The 21,695-nt window shown below is 41.3% G+C and overlaps 1 protein-coding gene across 2 annotated transcripts in view; it reads right to left on the bottom strand.

Moving 5' to 3' along the window:
* The window catches only part of CPXM2 (carboxypeptidase X, M14 family member 2), a 108,115-nt gene that overhangs the window by 60,122 nt on the left and 26,298 nt on the right, over positions 1–21,695 (bottom strand). For both annotated transcript variants that reach the window (XM_089668976.1, XM_089668971.1), the window contains exons 5-6: positions 21,520–21,659; positions 1,890–1,974 (exon numbers count right to left, since the gene is read on the bottom strand). In XM_089668976.1, coding sequence (XP_089525102.1) covers positions 1,890–1,974; positions 21,520–21,659 — 225 coding nt within the window. The remainder of the gene's footprint in view (positions 1–1,889; positions 1,975–21,519; positions 21,660–21,695) is intronic.

Genomic DNA, 21,695 nt, shown 5'->3' on the forward strand with positions numbered 1-21,695 from the left:
GCCAAAGGGTCAAGTTTTGTAAATGCCAGGCAGTTAGCATTTTTTTTTAAAAGGAGGTCAGCAATGGTAGCCCAAATGTTTGTCTCATGACAGGTTTACTTGAATAGGACACCCACAATTCACATGCCTTGTAGCAATTAAGCACTTGAACCATATCTGTAGAATAATAAATACAGGCAGTGACTCTTCATCTCAGCTCACTGCCATGCAAAATATGAGTTTCCCATATGCCGCTTTTCAGCAACTGACCTGGCAGCTTTGTCTCTTCCTATCTGTAAATCCTGCAGGATAGGGATTTTGTGCACTCAGCCGCTGCTAGTAAAACCACAGCTTCATAAACTGCAGTTTTATGGAAAGAGTCTTCTTCCAGAAGAAATCTGGCAGCAGAATGCAGTTCTCTGAAGATTCCACTGAGCATTTATGATTAAGTAACATTAACTACTTGCATAGGGGTTACTGGAGAATAATATGAGCAAAGCTTATTATTAAAAACATGCAGCCAATTTCTATAAAAAAAATCAAAGTATAATAAAGTGAACTTAGACTGCTAACACTTTGCAAATTGCTGTTATGTAGATATACAGTATAGTATGTGGTAGTAGCAAGACTCATTAATTGGCACTCTTTTGCTAATGAAAGCTTAAAACCCAATTCCAGGCAATTATTTTAAGCATCCTCCAGCAATATGTGATGCCCAGCATTAATCATCCCAGAAATCTGAGGACATAAGGTGAGTGTAGATAGGGTGTCAAGGACCTACCCCCTAAGGGAGCATCACCAAGATGCCCTACAGAGCTTGTGTGTATTGAGAGTGGTGCTGACATCAACACATCAGCGCTGCCCTAGGATTCTAATGATTTGTTTTATATACAAGACACCATGTGGCTAAAAGATCTCACTGGCTGACTGAGAAAAAAATTACACTTTTCCTATTTTCTACTAAATTATGATGACATAGTTGGCATTACTAGAGACTGAGGCTGGACATTTTCCAGAAATAATTGGTGGTGTGAGATGTGTCAGCTTCTGTAGTGTCCCTCAGGTGGCGGGATATTACACAGGACATGGGGTTGCAGGCAGTCTGCAAAAAATGGGCAGGCTGTCCTGGAGAACGAGGGATACTGGCAACTATACGGCTGATGCCACATTGCACTGCAGACTGATTACTTATGTAAAACGTGATGTAAACCAATTCCCTATACAGTGCCTTACTTAATATGCTAAAAGGTATGTAAGTTAATACTGCTGTCAGGCTGTGGCCTTCCTCCTTCTGGAATTCCGACCAACTGTATATCCCCTAACCTCCCACACTGCTTTTTAGCTCCCAAAGTGACCCCCTACCTTCCATAATAGCCTGCAGTGCCCCCCCCAACCACATTGTCCCCAGACCCCCTGAGAGCCCTCAGCACCCAAAGTGCCCCCAACCTCCTGCAGTGCCACCCAGCACCGTACAGTGTCCTCTGGCTGGCTTCACAGCCTCCAGCTCCACATAGTACTCCCAACCTCTAACAATGTTCCTTAGACCCTGAAGGGCCCTACAGTCTTCCACAGTGCCCTTGTAAAGCCCCCATCTCCTTCCAGAAACTACATCTCTTACAGGGCAACCATGTCTGCTGCAGAGTCCCCCAACTCCCTCCAGCACCCCCATCCCTGCACAGTAACACTCCACCCCCCTTCAAGTGTTTCAATAATAATTGTGTATTCTCATACTTTTATTGTTCATTACCTGTTTTTTTTTTCTTTTTAATACTATTGGAGCATGGAAGGTTTTGGAAGAAGTTACCAGGTCCTGGTCTCAATGAGATTGAGAAACACTGCACTAGTAAATAAAGAACCAAATACACTGCAACATACAGTAATAGATAGATATTTAAATGTAACTGCCTTACCACATCTCCAGTTCCATTCTTTGCCACCACCCAGCTGTGGCTGTCATTGCTGACCAACACTCTAAAAGAGGTCACCCAGTCACTCCTATGAAGAAATAGAATTAGTGAATTCTAACATCTAACCTGGCACAGTCCATTAACCACTGATGTTTTCACAATACTGCTGTAATACAACTATATTCTCAAAACCTGGAGCAAAAATGGAGCTGCTTCCCATAGCCAAATAACAGGTCACATCTTTTGTTTAGAATCAGAATGAATATGGGCTGGACATTTTTATTGTCCAGTTTTCATAAAACCAGACAATAAGCAGTTTCTGTAAAAACCTATTTGGTTTATACTTAAAAAAAGAATGTGGCTGCCATGGGTATGTGTTGCTATGGCTAAGTTGGTGATTTTTTTTTACAGCTTAGATAGGTGAATTGTTATTTTAGTTACATGTGTTGTGTTTGGAAGATGGTTTCCCCTATGGAAATGCTAATGAACTCGTGGGACTGGTTTATGAGCTCAGCACAGGAAACTTGCTACAAGATATGATGTAGCAAGAAATAGGGGGAAGGAAATAGGATTTGAAACCATGTGCTCAAGACAAAGGGGCACTAGAGCTAGGTGTGGTTCTGAGGACTTTGGAGAAGCAGGAAGCAGTCTGGAAGATCCTGGATCCTAGAAGATGACTCCATCTTAAAGAAAGATACAAGTTAAATAACTGTTTAGTTTATGGCCACAAACATTGTTACATGCTTATTAGCTAGGAAGATAGTCAACTTGTGCATGTTGTAGGCATATTTTATTAAACCGTACTTTGCATGCTATGAATTGTTTTTCCTACAGTTGTATGTGCAGCCTTTTCTGTTTAGTAGAGCAAATATTAATACACTATAGAATTGTAAGTTTCCTTGACTTATATCACAAAAGAACCTTCATAGACACCAAGCAGAATAGGGTAACAGCTCCACTTTTGTTTCTGTAAACCTTCCCGGTTTGGCGGATTTATAAAATGCGAAGAAAATAAAACTCACATTCTGTGTTTTATGTGGTACAAAGGATCTATTAGTTCCAAGGCATTAATGTTAAACTCTGGGAATCAGACAAAATCTACCCTTGCAGTGTCCCCCATCCCAACCATGCTTGGCTGATGCCCCAGGAAGCTGGAAATCAGTGAGCTAGAAACCTCTGTTTCAGTGATCTCCATTTCTTCCAGGTTCCGAGTGGCTACCCTGATGATTTGTGAATACAGGAGGTTGACACTCAGCATGGGCTTAATTCAGAGAATGCTTTCATTGGATAAGGTAGACAGTGTGACGTCACCGCTCCACCTCTCCACCTCATCCAATCAGAGAATGTAATGTTGATGCACAGTTGGGAGACAATTGTCACTATAGCAGAAAGTGCATGACAAATCACCAAGGTATTCTTTTAATGAAAGCTGAAATTTTTAAAGTAACTTTGAACATTGTTTTCAGCTTACATGACATATTAGTGATTGTTTAACTTTATTTTTATTTTTCGGCTTAATTTTGTATAACTCTTTTCTCCATAAAGATTACATAGAAAATGTAAAGGATTATAAAGGAAAGGGTTGTTTCTCATAGCAACCAGCTGTCAATTTTCCAATGATAACAAATACGATTATGAAAACCAGAATCACTGCCGATAGTAATTGGATTCCAACTGTCACTTGTTCTATGGCAAAGCAATGGAGTCGCAAGACCCAATAAAAATGGAATTCAACTGAATGGAAAAGTCAAAATAGTCACATCTCAATCATATCCAGATTTGCGAAAAGACTATATAATCAATAGCCCTGGCCAGTAATAAACAAAAAATGATTTTACATTGTTAAAGTGTATTTAGAGCCCCAATTTTTTTCCTTTGGTTAGACTAGGTGAGGGTTAAAACCCCAGTCAATTTTTCGTGATGTTGTCTGTGTATCATTGGGGAAATTTCCCTTAACTTTCAGAAAACTAGATGAAATCTTCAAAAGTGAGGGGAATTCCCCTTCTCGGCTGAGGGAGGGGGCAGTTACAAATAGGCAGTTTAGCCACAGTTTTACTGCCCCCTTTGTGTGTAAATAATCCCTTAGATAGTTGTTCTAAAGGCCCCAAAAAGCAATTTCCCCTTATCTCTTGTTCCGTGGACAACTCTAAAATGTAATTATCTTTTTTGGTGACAATGGTCAATAGTATAAACAGAGGGATCAATCTCTCCTGCACAGACAGACATAAAACCTTGACAGAGGGTCTATACCTTCTCTACTTTATCTGAAACTAAAAAAAAGGTTTTTGTCTAGAGATACACTTTAATGGAAACCTGTTACATGAAATTCATGGAGGTTGCCATAGCTGACCTTGACATCTGAAAATGCCCTTTAACTTGCTTGGTTCTAAATTATTTTGGCTATATTTGTGAAGGTTCTCATTTAATCAGGTCAGGTCAAGGTACATCTTGTAATAGTCACCTTTAGCTGGTTCTGTAATACTGGAGATGTTTCAACACTCATCACAGTAACTTTCTCAGCTCTAAGAAAGTGTCAAGTACAGATTCCATGTGGCTATAGATGCTAGAATATATTCTTGGCATTCACCAGAGCTATTTAGATAAGTTGCAAAACATTTTCATCATTACAGTAGAGTTGAAGTTAACTAAGTACTGCTAAATATTGTGGTTATACATTGATTAAGCAGCCTGCCAATTTCCTTTTTTACATTAAAGTAAACCTCTCATGGTTGATATGCTGTATGCATACATTTCCAGCCTTTCCTTGTGAAACTACTGGTTGCCTAGCTGTTATATGCTCTTTTTGGCTTTAATACTTTGATTCACAGATCTGTAATAAGCTTGCAGATAAGGAGTTCTGATTTTCCTAGTCTGCATACTTGTCCCAGGCCAGAATTTAGAGAGTATTGAATGTACAGCATGGGTCAATAAATGGCGGACCACAGTCCAGGACCGGACCGAGCAACAGTCCTGTTCGGATTGTGGCTGTGCCACTGTCACAGCTGGGTGTTCTTTCCCGCCGACTGTAAGGATGACGTCGGGGTGGGAGACTCGAGAGAGGACCCCAGGATAATTAGTGCCTCTGCCCAGCCAAATGCACTGTAGCACTGTGCAGGGGAGACTTGCATTAAAAGGGGTACTGTGTTGTGAAGGGGCACTGTTAAGGGGCACTGTGTTGTGAAGGGGCACTGTGTTGTATTAAGGGTCATTGTAATGTGGCACTGTGATGAAAAGGGACACTGTGATGCATTATAATGTGTAAAGTGGCACTGTGATGTGTAAAGGGGTACTGTGATGTAAAGAGCACTGAGTTGTAAAAGGGCAATGCAAGGTGAAGGGGAACTGAGGACACTGTGGGACCCCTTTAAAGGGGGGACTGTGATGTACAGGGGGCCTGGATAAACTGATGTAAAGAGAGGACTGTGATGTAAAGGGCACTGTCATGTACAGGGGCACTGCCTTGTAAAGGAGGGCTGTGATGTGAAGGAGACTTCGATCTGAAAGGTAGGCTGAGGTTAATGATGTACAGGGGGGACAATGATGTGTTATAGCACTAACACGCGAGTCAGTAGGAAATTTTGTTCACCGGACCTCTATAAGTTTTAATTCAAGACCCCTGATCTAGAGGATCCATATAACTGCCAGGCAACCATAAATTTCAAAAGGAAAGGTCATTGGAATGACAACAGCATATTTCTTTCATGAGTAATTTTTTTTTTTGCTTTACAGTGATCTTAAACCCATTTTTGTAAGATGCTTCCTCTGCAGTTTAAGTTTTTCTATCCTCCTTGTGAGGCTTCCCTCACAATGGCCAATAGTGATAGAGGCTCTCCTTACACTGTCCACCAGCTAAAGAATGCCCACTGCATTGACCAGCAGTGAAATCAGGCTCCCCTTACATTGGCCATTACTGAACAAAGACCCCCTTCACAAAGGCTACCTGTGAGAGAGAGCCTTCTTTTACAATTTCCACCAGTGAAAGAAGCCCCGCCCCCCTTACATGTGCCACCAGTGAAATAAGCCACTCTTTACATTGGTCACCAGTGTAGTAAGGCCCCCCTTACACTGGCCACAAGTGGGGGGGAGACTGTCCTTATATTGGCCAACAGTGAAAGAAGCCCACCCTCCCTTAAAATGGCCACCAGTGAGAGGAGAGCCCCAGATACGTTGATGGCCAGAAGATGTTGTGACTGGGGATCAGTTGGAACAATGCTCCTAAATTGCTGGTCAGTGGAAAGAATGTCCCTCATTACAGATAGCTATAAAGAGCATTGCTTATCTGAGAGTCGAGGGCAGAGGTTCCACTGGCTCCACATTTCTTGCTTTGCCAAGTGACACCAGCCCTGGAACTACAGTGTGAAGGCACTATAAGGTGGGAGATTAATTTGCCACTACTCAAGGAACCCCTGGAAATCTCTGAAGTAACACTAAGATTTCATGGAATCCTGGTGGAGAAAAGTCATTCTATTTTTTTTTAAAGTCTGCAAACGTGCAACTATAACGAAAAACCCGTAAGTGTTCACAAAAAAAGTGCAAGTGCAAAACACCACACGAAAAAGTGCACTTAGGGGTGTGCTTTGTCCTTACCCCGAAGGGGATGGACCACTACACTGATCCCCCGGGGCATGAAGCTCCTGACAGGGACAAGGTTCCCATTTGGTCCTCCTGGCCAAAAGGCCTGGTGGACCACCGTTCCTTGTGTTCAGCCGAAGCCGGACACCCAGTACTTGGTCAGGGGGCTCTCCCGAAGAGAAAACCCCCTAGGGACAGGGGAGGAAGGAACCAAAAGGCCACACATCCTCCCCCTAGACTTCAGGGCAGGCCCGGGGACCCACACCCTCCATCCTGTGAGGAAAACACACACATAAGTAAAGAAAAAGTGACAAAACGTGGGAGATGTTAAATTAAATAAATAGAAAATAAAAAAAAGGTCGTGCCAAATTGTGCACAGACCAGGCCCTGAGGCCTGTAGCAAAAATTGCCCTGATCCTAGCCAGAAGGCCTGGTCCTAAGGGCGCTGTGCAGAAAAAGTTTGTAAACAAGTAACCATGTGCCATTTTCACACAGTGGGGTTCCACACCCAGGTGCTACTAGTGGCACCCCTGAGGCGACTACTCAGGGGGCACTGGTTTGCGGACTCTCTGCCTTCCTGACGCCTGGCCAGACAAGGTAGATCCATCCAAATCAGGAGGTACTGGGTCCTTCAGACGTTCCAAAGGGGAATTACTACCAGGCCCCAGCTACGTGTGGGCGTCCCGGGTTCTGTTCCCCCATAATAGCCATCCAGACCCCCATCGTACCAGCAGGGGTACTATACAAACAGTCATCCCCGCAAAGCTAGAATGACCGTGGAGCACCCCTACTGGACACTGACAAGAACAGATACTACACTTGATCCTAGCCAAAAGTCATTCTATATCATACTAGAAATAGGTCTTCTATTTGCAAATATATGGAAGCCATGCAGTACTATTAAGGTGTCCCTACCAGTAGGTCAAACCATAATTCATGGAGAAAGTAACCTCTAAAGAGATTGAAAAGTAATGCGGTAATTCAGAGAGAGTGGAGAGATGCCACATAAGGCCAGCTTGTCTAACACTTGGCCACTTTACAACATCCTCATTCTAGGCAGACCGCAACCGCCACAAGTTCAGTTCTGATTCCAATAAGACAACCAACTGTGTGTGTGTTTTCTCATTTGTGTGTCACATCTCTAGTCTGTTGTAGAGAAACAGCTGGTGCCTTGTAAATAGAACAAGTGAGAGAGACAGATACCTCCTCCGCGACACCTGTTCTTGCCCATGTGCCTATCTCACCACGCACAGGCACAGAACTGCTAATGGAAACATTGAAATCAGCAGGAACAGGGCTCCAGCACAACAGGGGTTAAAGTCAGAACTGTCATTAGAATCTCCTTGGACTATACAGATTTACTTCATTGCGGAGTAAATTAATAGATAGTTGTGTAGCATCTCTATTCTCATTACGGAAAAGCCTGCAGAGAATGCCTTGTTAGTATGAAATAAATAGAAGGAATCTATGATTACAGATATGTGTATTGTGGATCTACTTAGGAACCAGGCACCATCATTTAAAGGAAACTTGTACTAAGAGCAATGCAGAGGTTGCCAGAGCTGAGCTCAGAAAATGCCAGTTACCTGTCCGTTTCTGGTTTATTTGAAATAGTAAACTGGAAAAGGGATGCAATTCAGGAAAGCCAGACAAAAGTCAGAGCCTTTAATCTGCAAGCTTGTATTCTGAGAAAGTACTGAAGCCACTGGATCAGCATGACAGCCAACAAATGAGTATATTTAGAAAGGATTCACCAACAGCAGCCTCTATTCTTTCTCAGTATCTTTCCTTTAAATGGGAATTCTACCTTATGACTTTGTACTTTGAGTGCAGCTGCTGCCATATTGTAATATACAATCGTATTTATTTTTGATATCCACAACCTCAGACTCTAACCCATCTTATATTGCCTGAGCTTTTCAATCACAACTGAATTCTTAGAGCTATAGAGGCCACTTCTGGGTTTAAAGTAGGCCTAAGAGAGATCACGGACCCAGTGCCAGGACAAGGTTTTTCAGCACCAAAGGCAAGCAGGCCAAAATGCATGCCCCCTCCCCATCAGCAGGTTGCAGGTGCTGCCCATTTTGTGTCCACTTCTTGCTGAATTGCCCCAGCGCTGCACAGATCAGAAATCAGAAGAGACAATGAAAGTATATTAATAAAAAATTTTTTTGCAGAGCATACATAGGGGTTTTCAACTGTCTTCAGCAACATGGAAACTCCACTAATTCCCACCAAGGACACCACAAAACTATGAATTAACTCCCTGGTTATCTCTCACCTCAACTACTGCAACTCCCTTCTTGTCGGCCTACCTTTACAAAGGCTATCCCCCCTTTCAGTCCATCATAAATGCTAGTGACAGACTTATCCACCTTACCAACCATTTGGGGTCTGCTACCCCTCTCTGCCAATCCCTCCATTGGTTTCCACTCACCCAACAAATAAAATTAAAAATACTAATAGTAACCTATAAGCCATCCACAACCTTGTCTCAAATTACCGACCAATTTTCTTTGCTCCTCCCAAATCCTCTTACTCTTGTCACTTCTTCCCATGCCCGCCTCCAGGACTTCTCCAGAGCCTCCTTCATCCTGAGGAATTCCCTACCCCAATCTGTTCATCTTCTACTTTATCCACCTTTAGGCAATCTCTGCAAACCCTCTACAAACCTTTTGTATCACTTGTCCCTTCCTTTTGGATTGTAAGCTCTAACGGGCAGGACCCTCTGATTTGTCTTACATTGGATTGGATTGTAAGTGTACTGTCTCCCTCCAAAATTGGAAAGTGCTGAGCAGCCTGTTGGCGCTAGAGAGATCCTGTATAATAATAGCATTTGGTAGGAAGGCCTCTCCACGTGGTAACCAGTTTACCCAGACACACAACAGTATTGTGCGGCAAAGGGAACATCATAGTGATGGATCTTTACATCACGGCTACACAAATAGAATTCCAAACCATCGGGCCACAGCAAAACAGGAGCTTGTGACTTTTGGTGTTGAATGGGGTTTAGTAATGGTGCGAAAGGGAAAACTGCATCTAATTTCAGTGACTAAGTCCAAGCTACTTACTGTGAGTTAAATCCATGGAGAAACAGAAAAAGTGTGATAAAGCACAGAGCTGTGAAAGGAATGACAAGGTGTGAAGCTGCAGGAGGAGACAGGATCAGGCAGCAGATGTATTTTGTTCCTAATAACAAGGGTATGCTAATCTGTGCTCATTTCTATCCTTCATGTATGTAATGAGCAGCACACAGAAAAATGGCAAATAAAGAGAATAGGACATTTAGGGCTAGATATAAAGAGAAGACAAACACAAAGGACGTATTCAATGCAGAACGAAATGATGCTGTACAAAGACTAATAATTAAAACTCAACTCTAGGCACAATAAACTTTCATTTAAATGTGTTACTTAACAGCCACAAAGGATATAAATCCACTTTATGAGCAATAAATGCCTTTGCAAATCTAATTATCTTTTAAATGTGGTGACATCACCACTGTGCTGTACATAGCCTGTGCAGAGATCAGAGATGTGGGAGGGACCCAGCAGGCCCACCCACTACAGGCTGTATGCAGAAAACTAAAGGGGGCGGAGACAAGACCAGTCACCCCGCACAAGGAGAGAGAGCAGCAGTGCCTGGTCTTTATTACAGGAAGCTGCTTCACAGAGGCAATGTTTCACACAGAATTACTGCACAGATAATTCTGGAAAAAATAGACAATGCACACCAAGATTCAATTAAGAATGCACATACCTCTTATATTGTGGCAATATTAGATTATCCTGTAGTTCAACTTTAAGAGAAACTAGTCAGATTTCAGGTTTCTGTAGAGTGAAAGGAAGGCTGACTTCTGATTGGTTGGCAAGAGGAAATTAAATTTGGCCGCAGCACTTTGATTTGGTGAATATACCAGATTGGGTGCCGTAGTTTAGTCAGATCACCAGTTATGGTGCTAGGGGGTTAGACAATTATACAGAAAAATGTGTTGATTTAGGCCTAAAGAGCAACTCAGCTATTGTTCAGGAAAATAAATACCCTCTGTGAGCAATGTACATTGCAGGGATTTTAATAAAATCTAGCAGATTCCTGCCTTTTGTTGCTCAGAAGAAATAACTGTTTATCTTACAATGTCCTTTGCAGGCTGAATCTGAATGGGAGAGTTTGGTTCATTGCAATCACCTGGTGCATTCTCAGTGGTCTAATGAGAAAAGCTGCAGGGTGTACATCACTTTAGGCTAGGATCAACCTATTGCAGGTGTGGGAATGTGTGTAAGTCGGCTACAGGCATCTGCAGCCAAAATGCGCAGCTCTTTAGCAGATGCGTGGGGATGTCATTAATTCGTAATGGCGCTCCCATGCATCTGAACACATGTTGTGCAAAACCGCATGGTGCATGAGCACCATGCAGTTCTGTGAGGCTGCCCTGTGGGTGTGTTTTGGAAAAAGGTTCAGAAGGAACCTTTTCCCTGCATTTCGCACAGGCACAATAGCCCATTCAAATAAATAGGCTGATTTGCCTGCGCAAATGTGATATGCAGGAAATGCAAACGCGTAAACCTAGCCTTACAGTATTTTATTACAGGGGAGTATCTCACCAAAGCTGAAACTCCAATTGCAGGGGGGTGCCAATTTTTTGATTTGTTTCTTAGTGCAGACCTCTGGAAAAATCAATGACTAAATCACACAAACAAGAAATTACATTTTTATAGAAAATTACATGTTGCAGTGGCTGCAGACCCAAAATGAAAGCTAATCTAATAACATTTAATTGCAACATGGCTTTTGCAGCAATTGTGTATGCTCTATTATTTTTTTTGTTATACTTTTTTTCCATGAAAATGGAGTTATGCTTTAAGGGCAATTTAGGTTATTGTTACGCTCGGGGGTAAATTTGGGTGTTACAATTAAAGTTAGGGTTAGTTTAGTTTAGAACGCATTTACACATTGAAGAATTTTGTTTCGTCATATTTGTTATGTTGAACTGATTCATTTTCGGAATTCGTTTCGTATCTTCAGTATTCCTTTCATATATTCATTGGTCCAGGTGGATTTTGAAAAATTGTGCAGCTTTTCCAGAAGATTGCTATATATTCGATATATTATCAAATCAGATATATTCAAAATCGGAAAGGATTTGATCTTTTGGGATGCTGGTCCAACCCACCAAGAGAAATGGCATGAGCTAATTGGACAATATCGACTTGCGTCATGTGCATCAGAATTAACGAATGGAACGAAATTTGGATCTATTCGTTACCCAAATCAGAATTATTGAATGAATTCAAAAAATTGAACTCAATCCCCCATGGGCCGAACTACTATTGTATTATGTGGTGTCATCTGAATTAAACACATACATTTGTTAATTTTGGTATAACTGCTTTTTGGATTCGTTGATATTCGTTACTATGTCCATTCAAAGGTTCGTATACATTCAAATCTCCGAAAATTACGTTTTCGTCTGATAAACAAATCATAACGAAACGCACATGTCTAGTTAGGGTTAGATCTTGGAAGGGTGGTTAGTATGGTTCTAAAGGCTTTACCCTAATGCATTCCGTGCATTAAAACAGAAGTATGGCCAAACCTTTTTTGGCCATACTTCTCTTCTGGGTCACAGGAGTGCACTTATTTTTGCACTCTTGTGACCGATGTTGGCTGACATCACAAAGCTGGTACAGGCTCTGGAGGGATCCCGACTTTAATTTCGGGATCTACCCAGATGCTTGACCCGCAGCTGGATCAGCCTCTCACAACGCTGCTGGGTGCATGAGCCAGCAGCTCCCATCCCTTCACCAGCCTGGTGCTCCAGTGAGCACTGGAGGGGCAGTGAATAGGGCAGTGAAGAGAGCAGTGACTGAGAGTCACCTCTCTCTGCTCAGTGAAGACAGAGAACTGAGTGATCAGTGGTCATGTGATTGCTCAGTTTTCAGTCTTAAAGCCAGCAAAGGACAGCTGCAGCATTGGACCGATGCTGCAGCCACACAGATGAGTATGTGTGTCCCACACTTCCCTCTCCAAGTAAAAAATTTCCCATTAGTTGTATTGCCCCCTCACCACCCTATATACTTACCTGAGTCCTATCTTGATCCAGCACTGTGCCCGTCTGTAGCAGCTCTCTTCCCTCTTCCCACTCTCAGAGGCTTTGCTGAGGCAGCGGCAGCAATTGGTTCTCCCTGATGTCAATCAAATCCTGTGAGGAGAAAGCCAGGGTTGGGGGTGGGGTCAAGTCGTTCTGTGTGTGCCTATGGACGCACACAGCCCGGCTCAGGAGCAAGCCCACATGAGTGCCCCCTCAGCACATAGCTTGCTATTGGAGCACTAAGAGAAAAAGGACCTCAGAAAAGCAGGTTTAGGCCACTCTATGCAATTCCATTGTGTGATAATTGTGCACTTGGACACATGGACGCTGACAATCATTTTAGTATCATACTCTACAAATATCATTCCTCCCCCCCTGTGAATGGAATGTGGCCTGTATGTGAACTGGGGTCACAAGTGCATAAGGCACAGCTGAATAAACTTCATGTTTGTAATTCCTAATTAAGCCTGGTGCCAGAGTGTCTGACAAACACTTGCCTTGGCCCGTCGTAAAACCATAACTCAGTAGGTCACTTGACATGTAAGCATTACAGCAGGGGCCATAAAACGTACATCCCACATGAGTCATTTTTCATACAAATTCATAAACGTCAGCAGGAACTGGGCACATTGATTTAAAGCATATATTCATATAGGTCATTTTAATACGAGTCACATGACACCTTACATCCCTATGTAGCGTCTACAAGAGAGTAGAAAGCAATATATTTTTGTCCGGAGTGGCAGGATATGCCATAATTTGGTATCTGGAAGTTCGGAATATGATTCTGCATATTAATCTGCCAGTTGCTAGGATGCTACCTGTACCTATTGAAGGTTAGTGACCATGGTATAAACTTGGAAGGGATTTGGTCATAGCCTGGGTCCCCGCCTAACACCCATCACCAAATGAGGTGATTGGCCCTTTGCTTTCAGGAGACACCCCTTTGGTTTACTAGAAAAATGGCTGACATGCCTGGAGAGAGGTAAGAAGAGATACCTCCCTTTTAACATCAGGAACATCTTTGGGAGAAAGGCAACCTTTTTGTTCAGACAACTGGATTCTGCTGAAGCCAAGGACTCTTGCAAGTATCCTGCCTTCTGAAACTTCTTTCTTTTATTCCTCTGTTGTTTTATTGCTCTCTTTATATATATATATATATATATATATATATATATATATATATTTGTGAGTTTCTTCCTTCTCTGTAAAAAGGTGGTGGTGGCAGTGTGAAGGGTTAATTGCTTTATTAACCTGACCCACTAACAATCGCTCTCAGGCTGCTGGCACATAGATTGTGGTCCAGTGAGCTGGAAAATCTTTGTGCAGGGCGCAGCTGAGAGTGGCATTGTTACGCAAGTGGCTGCCCGGTCTTAGATCGGCTGGTCCTTCAGTCACAAGTTGGTGAGAAGGGCTGGGGTCTCACGCCACGCACATTGCACAGAGCAGGTAAGTATGAACCTGTTTATTATTTAAAAAAAAAATCAAGTCTTTACAATGTATGGGGAGATTCACAAAGTAAGTTTACAAATTTCAAAATCATTCAGAGTAATATTAGTAGACTAGAAATAATTGAAATACAAGGTGGAAATGAATAGATGATTTTACATTTTGACCATAGATCTGATTTAAATGAAACCCAATTACTATGGGTTACTGCACTTTGCACATATGCACTTCTCCAATGCTATACCAAAAAATCCCACTGGATTTCTAGAGGAGAGGAAAACTTTACAGTAACCAAAACATCAGCTCGACTGTAAATCATGACAGGACACATTTCACAAGAAAGCTATAAAACCTTGGGCTATAAAATTCACACTGCAAATGGAAAAAAGACATCAGGGCATTACCAATCAGTATACGTTCGGAAAGTTTGTAGGACTACTACTGGAATCCTATTTCACAATCATTTCTGAAGAGCAGTAAAGAAAGGATTCCACTTCTGGCAGTCAATCATTTGATCTTAAATATTCCTTTCCCCTAAACTGGAATTTACTGGAAAATATAGAGGTCTTATATTGAAAAGTGGAGGAAAAATGGCTCTAATGCGTCCAGCCGCCAACGCTTACAAGTGAAAGAGTGAATTTAGTCACTAAAGGCAAAGTTTTAAATTCAGCTGGAGCTTCAGTAAACCAAAGCCATTGTTTTTAAAGTGGTGCTTAACTCCCCTCCAACCTATGTTTTTCCCCACTTACCTGAAGTGCTGTAGTGCTGTTCACAGTACATACTCACCCGCACAGCAAATCCAGCTTTCTCCCGAAGCGATTCACTATTTGTGGGACACACAGCCAGTCTCATGCCACCATCTTGGTCCTCTTCAGATAGTTCCCCTTCTGGGTGCAGACAGCCAGCTCTGATGAAGCGTGGACCCACCCCCTCCCCCGTCACTCTTTGTGCCAATTCTGCAGCCTCCTGGTTGATGTGATGTAAGTATTCCAGGAGGCTGAGGGAGTGTTAAAGCGGAACTAACTTCCTTTTGAGAGTTTAGTTCCACTTTAAGTTTAGCCTATGCTATCAATTTGAATGCAAAACATGCTAATCTGATATGTATCACTGCAGGAAAAAAAAACAATCACGACTGGGCTAATGAAAAGAATCTGAACATTTTAGGAGTTTATTTATTAATGTTATCATCAGTCACACAACTTTTACCCAAGATTTACACATCTAACTAACTGAATCTTATGTAAATAAACAGTGACTCTTGGGATAAAAGTTGTAAAAATTTTGGGTCAAAACATTGATAAATAGAATCCTTAAGCCAGGCATTCATATATCAAAGTTCAGCAGGGACCGGATTAATTTTGATCCACTATTGGGAATGCTGGTTGTACACAACTTGATCTATCAATCAACTTGTTTACAACCAACCTGTTGGAAATGTTTCACTTGATCAGTGCCACTGGCAAGTTCACAGCCTCTGCTAAGTCTCCAAATTTCATTGGAGCCACTGTGATCTGACTTTCATTTTAGTGGGTGGCTACATTCATTCCCCATGGTCCCACTGTATGTAGGAATACAGCCACCCTCAATTGCTCGCTCCTGAGACAGACTAGGACTATGGACTAGGAGATCTACAGTGTGCATAGAGCAGTGCATATGATCACAGCTAATGGAAAGCTACACATGTGCAGATATGCTGAAGATCTCTGTGCAGAAGCCTGACAGAACCCTAAAGCACATCTGCATATGTGGGTGCAACATCATTCTTGCCTAGGCAAGAAAGGATGAAGTGCTGCCCTACAGCACAGAAAATGTACAAAAACACTAAAAAATATCCAACTGTGGCCAGATGCACCCACTCATTAGTGTGAAAGTCTGCTTTAAGTAGTGGCTGTATATGGATTACTTTTGGAGAATAAGGATTACTTAAAGGTAAAGGGACAGTAAGGTGTACATTTTGGACAGGGAGGAACTGGATCACAGGAGGCATGGAAGTGCCCAACTACACCAAAGTAGAACAACCATTCATGAACAGGTGTGGTGGTCCTCAACACCATCTGTCTGCCATAGATAATGCCATTTTAACATCTTCAGCCTGGTTATTGAACAAAAATCACACCTTTAGCCATGAACAAAATTGAGCAATTACCACTCCTGCTGACTTTTGGCTGGGAAGGACGGCATTATGTAACTAGAACATGGTGGTTCCACAACTTTCATACCTCCCATTTTGTTCTTGAACAATCAACATCTACACATCCCATGGTGATTTGATCAGAGTGTTTGTGCTACATGTGTGTATATAAATGATGGGGTATCTTCCTGACTTTCATTGGAACCAAGAAGGTGGCTGGGAGAAGATATGAAACATTTTCAAGATTACAGAAGAAGTCCATTTAAATGTGACTGACTACTAGTAGCTCTACCATGACCTGGAGAAACGTGAATCTTCACTACAGGATCTAAAATGTATTTTAGCATCCTTTAGAACCTTTGGGTTGGATTTACTAAAGGCATATATTTGCCTTTAGTAAATTAACCCCAGAGTGCAATAACATCTCTTCAGATAGTCTGCAGATCAGCAGCTATCAAAAATTAGGCTACACCTAACTGCCAACTTCCAGGGCCTAGAGTCATCCTTAGAGAAAGTTATGCTAAGTTCTTATTTACTAAAATCTTATATAGATAAGTCTGTACATTTCTAGTTTAGGATGAATATTATCAATAAGCCTGCATAAGAAAGTGTGAAACCTGTCCCATCAGATGCTAGCTAGGTACCAGCTATATATGAAAATTGTCAATCACATTTACCCTCTCACACTTTAAAAGTTTGTAAACAGAGGAAGAAAAAGCAAACCCATATGACCACCATGCCCAATATTGCTTCTCAGAAGAAAAAACATATGGACCTCACCAGGCAGTCAGACTAGTTCTCTGGATCCAATTAAAAATAATCGCTAGCAGAAATCACCACCAGATGTAAAGACCTTGGCAAACATTGGTGGCAGACTGTAGGACTATCATTGTGAAATTTTCATTTGAGAAGGCAGTTAAGTGCAAGGTATAGAGCCAAACACCCTGTACATAGTTCAGCAGCATAGAGCGTAAAATGTTAATAACCATGTATACAACTGACCAGTGTGGACTGTATAATGTGCAGCACAATGTATACTGTTGAGCAATATGGCATTTATAATTTACAGCACTATGTATACAGCTGAGCAGTTTGGAGTGTATATTGTACAGCACAATGTATACAACTAAGCAGTATAAATATATACATTGTAAAGCAAAGTCTATAAATCCAGTTAGTGCAGAGTACACAATGTACAGGAGTGTGAAGCATTATGTATAGTGAATGTAAAGTGTATAATTAATGTACACTAAATGTGAACTGCAGAAGTGTCTGGAAAGGTTTAATTTACACTGAATGGGAAGTGGGCATTAAACAGTTAATGTACAATGCAAGAAAGTGATCCCATAAAGAGTTAGTAACCAGTGAAAGAGGCTCCATACTAGAAGAAAATGTATTATAAATGGGAAGTTAACAATAAATGATTAAAATAATACAGCAAGCAGGAAGATACAGAGACTTACATGGGTAATTCAAATTTCATTATAGTAACTCTGCTTCTTTTTCATTGCAGGTAAATAATGGATTCCAAGCAGAAACAACTTCCCATCATTGAGTTCCACTCGCTGATGATTCATGTCAGTGGTCGAGGTGCTGGTCTCCCACTGTTTGGTCTGTCTTCGATGATGGTTTCCCCTTCTTTAAACTTTCTCATCCATCTGTGCACATTGCTCTAGCCAAGGGTGTCATCTCTGCAAACATTCTGTAACCTGCTGTGGATGTTGGATAGCCTGCACCCGTCCTTTGTCAAGAACTCAATGATGGCTCATTGCTTCTGCTTGGAATCCATTATTTACTTGCAACGAAAAAGAAGAATAGGAAGAGTTACTATAGAGTAAGAGTTACTGCACCAATATGTGAATTTTAATGACCTATCTAAGTTAAGCCCACTTTTGCAGTTCTATCAGTACAGCCCTTATACAGTATGTGAAGTGCATAAAGTTTGAAAACAATACCACTCCACAATGTGTGTGTTGTTAAAGTCAACTCCAGGCAACTAAACAATTATCCCTTGCAACGGAGCTGCACCCGCACTGCAAGAGCTAATTGCTTGTTTAAGTCTAGGAACAAAAAAATTAATTTTACTTAGTTGATCCTCCACAGCTTGTTATCTCCGATGCCCTAGCAGTCTAGGATCCTTACATCATCAAGACCAAGGAACAGTCAAACGCCAGAGAATAGGGGAGCTCCATCTGCTGAGGGAGCGGAGGATCAAGTAAGTAAAACTGTTTCTCTTCTCCCCTAAACAAAAAGAGCTATTAACCACCTCCGTATATAAACGGCCGATGGTGGCAGTGCAGGGTTGGGTGGCTGTTTATAAACGGCCTCCCCGCCCCTGCTTGTGCGTGCTCCCTGGGAGTGCGCAGCACCGCGATCCGGTGCCCGCTGTGTCCTCAGGACACCTCTGTGCGAGGTCACGATCATGTGATCACTGATTGGCCAATCAGTGATCACATGCAGAGTAGTAAGCAAGATGTCACTTCTGACATCATTGCTTACTATGTGTGAAATCTGTGAATGATCACAGAGATCACATAGTACAAGGCTATTCACAACAGCCTTGTACCATGTGACAAGCTGTGACCAATCACAGCTTACACAGTAGTTCTCAATGGCTGCAAGAATGCAGCCTTTATGGGTGTAAAAGCAATCAGGCAATCAGTGTAAAAAAAAAAAAAAAATCTTCATCAACCCCCACAAGTAGTACAGTGTCACCATGGTAACACTGTACTGCTAGAGTGACAGTATGTTAAAAAAAAACCCTAAATAATAATATAAAAAAATAAAATAAAAATGTAAAAAAAATGCTTCAAAATTATAATTTTTGGTTATAAACTAATTTGAATTTTTTTTTTTTACTAAAAAGATTACAGAATAAATGTTGGCCAAGATTTATGATGAAATATTATTTATTTGCAAAATTTTATAAGAAAAACACTTTTTTTCAAAATTTTTGGACATTTTCATTTACATAGAAAAAAAAATAAAAATCCCAGTGGTGAATAAATACCACCAAAATAAAGCTTTATCTGTCTCAAAAAAAATGCTAAACATTTCATATGGGTACAGTGTTGCATGACCATGCAATTGTCATTCAAAGTGTGATGGCACTGAAAGCTGAAAATTGGCCTGGACAGGAAGGGGGTAAAAGTGCCCAGACTTGAAGTGGTTAAGCCTTGCAGGATAGGCACAGCCCCACTGCAAGGGATCATTTTTTAGTTACCAAAAAATTCTTACATAAAAAATTGAATTTGGCTCAACACCTTGACCCAAGTATAATTCATGTATCAAACATTGAGAAATTAGTACCAACAGATATTGACTTACTAATATCTTTTATTGATTAAAACCAAGACATATTAAACATGTAAATAAACCTATTACTGTAAATGGATGCCAAGGGTCACATGTACGGATCAATTGGATATCTCCAAACCAAATATCATATAGGTAATTATCCTATCTTTATATTAAACTGATTGAATTCCAATCAAGGCTGACAGCTCTCAGAAAAGAAGGGACAGCCATAGAGAAAAGACAGGGATAGACAGAGTAGCCACAAAATAAAAAGATATACAACTGCTAAGCAAATATTCCCTCCCAGTCAGTCCTTCAGGCAGTTAGCAAGATATGTTAGATGGATCACTGCCTCTGATGCAGCCAGGGGGTCCGGCGAAATTGGTTAGGCGGGTCATCGGCCAAGTCAGGATCGACATTGGATCTAATATACGTATACCATTCCTCACATTTCCTAAAAAAGAGGACAACTTCCACTCCGTACCAAGTAATGGATTTTATCAAATAATGGATTTCATCCACCACATTGCTATTTGAGCAGCCAACCATTCTGTTTTTCCATTGCACCAAGTAATGGATTGAAGAATGGCCACCATCTCTATACTGCTATTATATCCAGAATCTCTGTCTTGCAGTGGGGTCAACATATGCATGGAATATCTGTGCTGGCCATTCATAACAGAATGTATATGAATATCTTGTAGCAGCAGCTATATGTGCGAGGGAGGTTGATGCCTATACAAGGTGGATTTGGGCCAACATACATGTTTAGAACGCCTTCACAACAATTGATTTTCCTCCTCTGAACCACACTGTTGTCCCCTTTTTGGCTTGGACTTTGTGGCTATATCAAGAACATTTACTGTTTATGCATAGAACCAAAAGTAGAGTCATAGTAGATAAAATTCTGAGTGCAAAGTGGATTGGAACTTATTTGGCTCACTTTTTGTCCCCGATACACTGCCAGGCCTTGAGACCCAGTGATCCATCTAACATATCTTGCTAGCTGCTTGAAGTACTGACTGGGAGGGAATATTTGCTTAGCAATTGTATATCTCTTTATTTTGTGGCCACTCTGTCTATCCCTGTCTATTCTCTATGGCTGTCCCTTCTTTTCTGAGAGCTCTCAGCCTTGACTGGTATTCAATTGGTTTAATACAAAGATAGGATAATTACATATATATTATATTTGGTTTGGAGATATCCAATTGATCCATAGACTTGACCCTTGACAACCATTTGATGGGTTTATTTATGTGTTTAATATGTCTTGGTTTTAATCAATAAAAGATATTAGTAAGTCAATGATATCTAATTTCTCAATGTTAGATACATGAATTATACTTGGGTCAAAGTGTTGAGCCAAATTACATTTTTGATTTGTTGGTATACATTTGTGTGGTGGACTCCCCTCCCCTTTGTTATATGATTAATAAGAGTAGAGCCTAGTAGGATCTTTGTCTTTTTATTTTTCTTTCTTTCATAATTTTTACTTGCCTAGAGTTGTGTTTTAAGCAATTGGGGTCTGCTCAGTCACATGCAGAAATGGGTTGGGTATTGGATAATTCACAGTTTGTGTAGAAAATTCACTTTATGGTATTTGTAATTGGACTATACATGCTGTTGAGCCCCTAGCACAGGCATTAAGTTTTTCCCTAAGTAGGATAAAGATGACATAACCATCTAATCTGTATGGTCCCACTGCAACAGTGGAGTTAATGGGGCCAGGAACGCGATATTTCAGGAAGACAAGATGAGATGTGGGATAACGGTGCAGTCATTATCTTCAGACTTCAGCTGAAGCCAATGGATCTTGGCAGTGAGTCCCAGAAGTGGAACTATTCTGATCCGTGAATTGATTCACTACACCCTGCATGCCATAGAACAGCCTTAGGCAGGTCAGTAACAGGTAGCAAAGTGTATTTATAGAGGAATGTGAAGGGATAAAACCGGTTACTATTCCCTCTTGCAAACAGCATAATTAGAGAATAAATAATAATTAGCATGGTAGCCATAGAAACTGGTGTTTGATGTAGGAGAATTATCTAGTTTGATACATTCTGTGCACTTATAGATGAAGAGAATTGCATACTCACAGCCACAGCGAGTTCCGGCCTTGAGTAATGACCCCTGTAAATTTGGTAAGTCTTCGAGCGTCTATTTCTAGCCACTGCTGCAGATCATTTCTCCCAGCACACCAAGCACCATCGTACAGATCATTCTCATTTACCCCTGCCTGTGCAAAAGGAGCAGATTTTGATTTAGTAGTGTT

The sequence above is a fragment of the Staurois parvus genome, unplaced genomic scaffold (assembly GCF_062004578.1).
Source record: "Staurois parvus isolate SC_StPar_1 unplaced genomic scaffold, SC_StPar_1.0 ptg000009l, whole genome shotgun sequence".
In the NCBI taxonomy this organism is placed as follows: Eukaryota; Metazoa; Chordata; class Amphibia; order Anura; family Ranidae; genus Staurois; species Staurois parvus.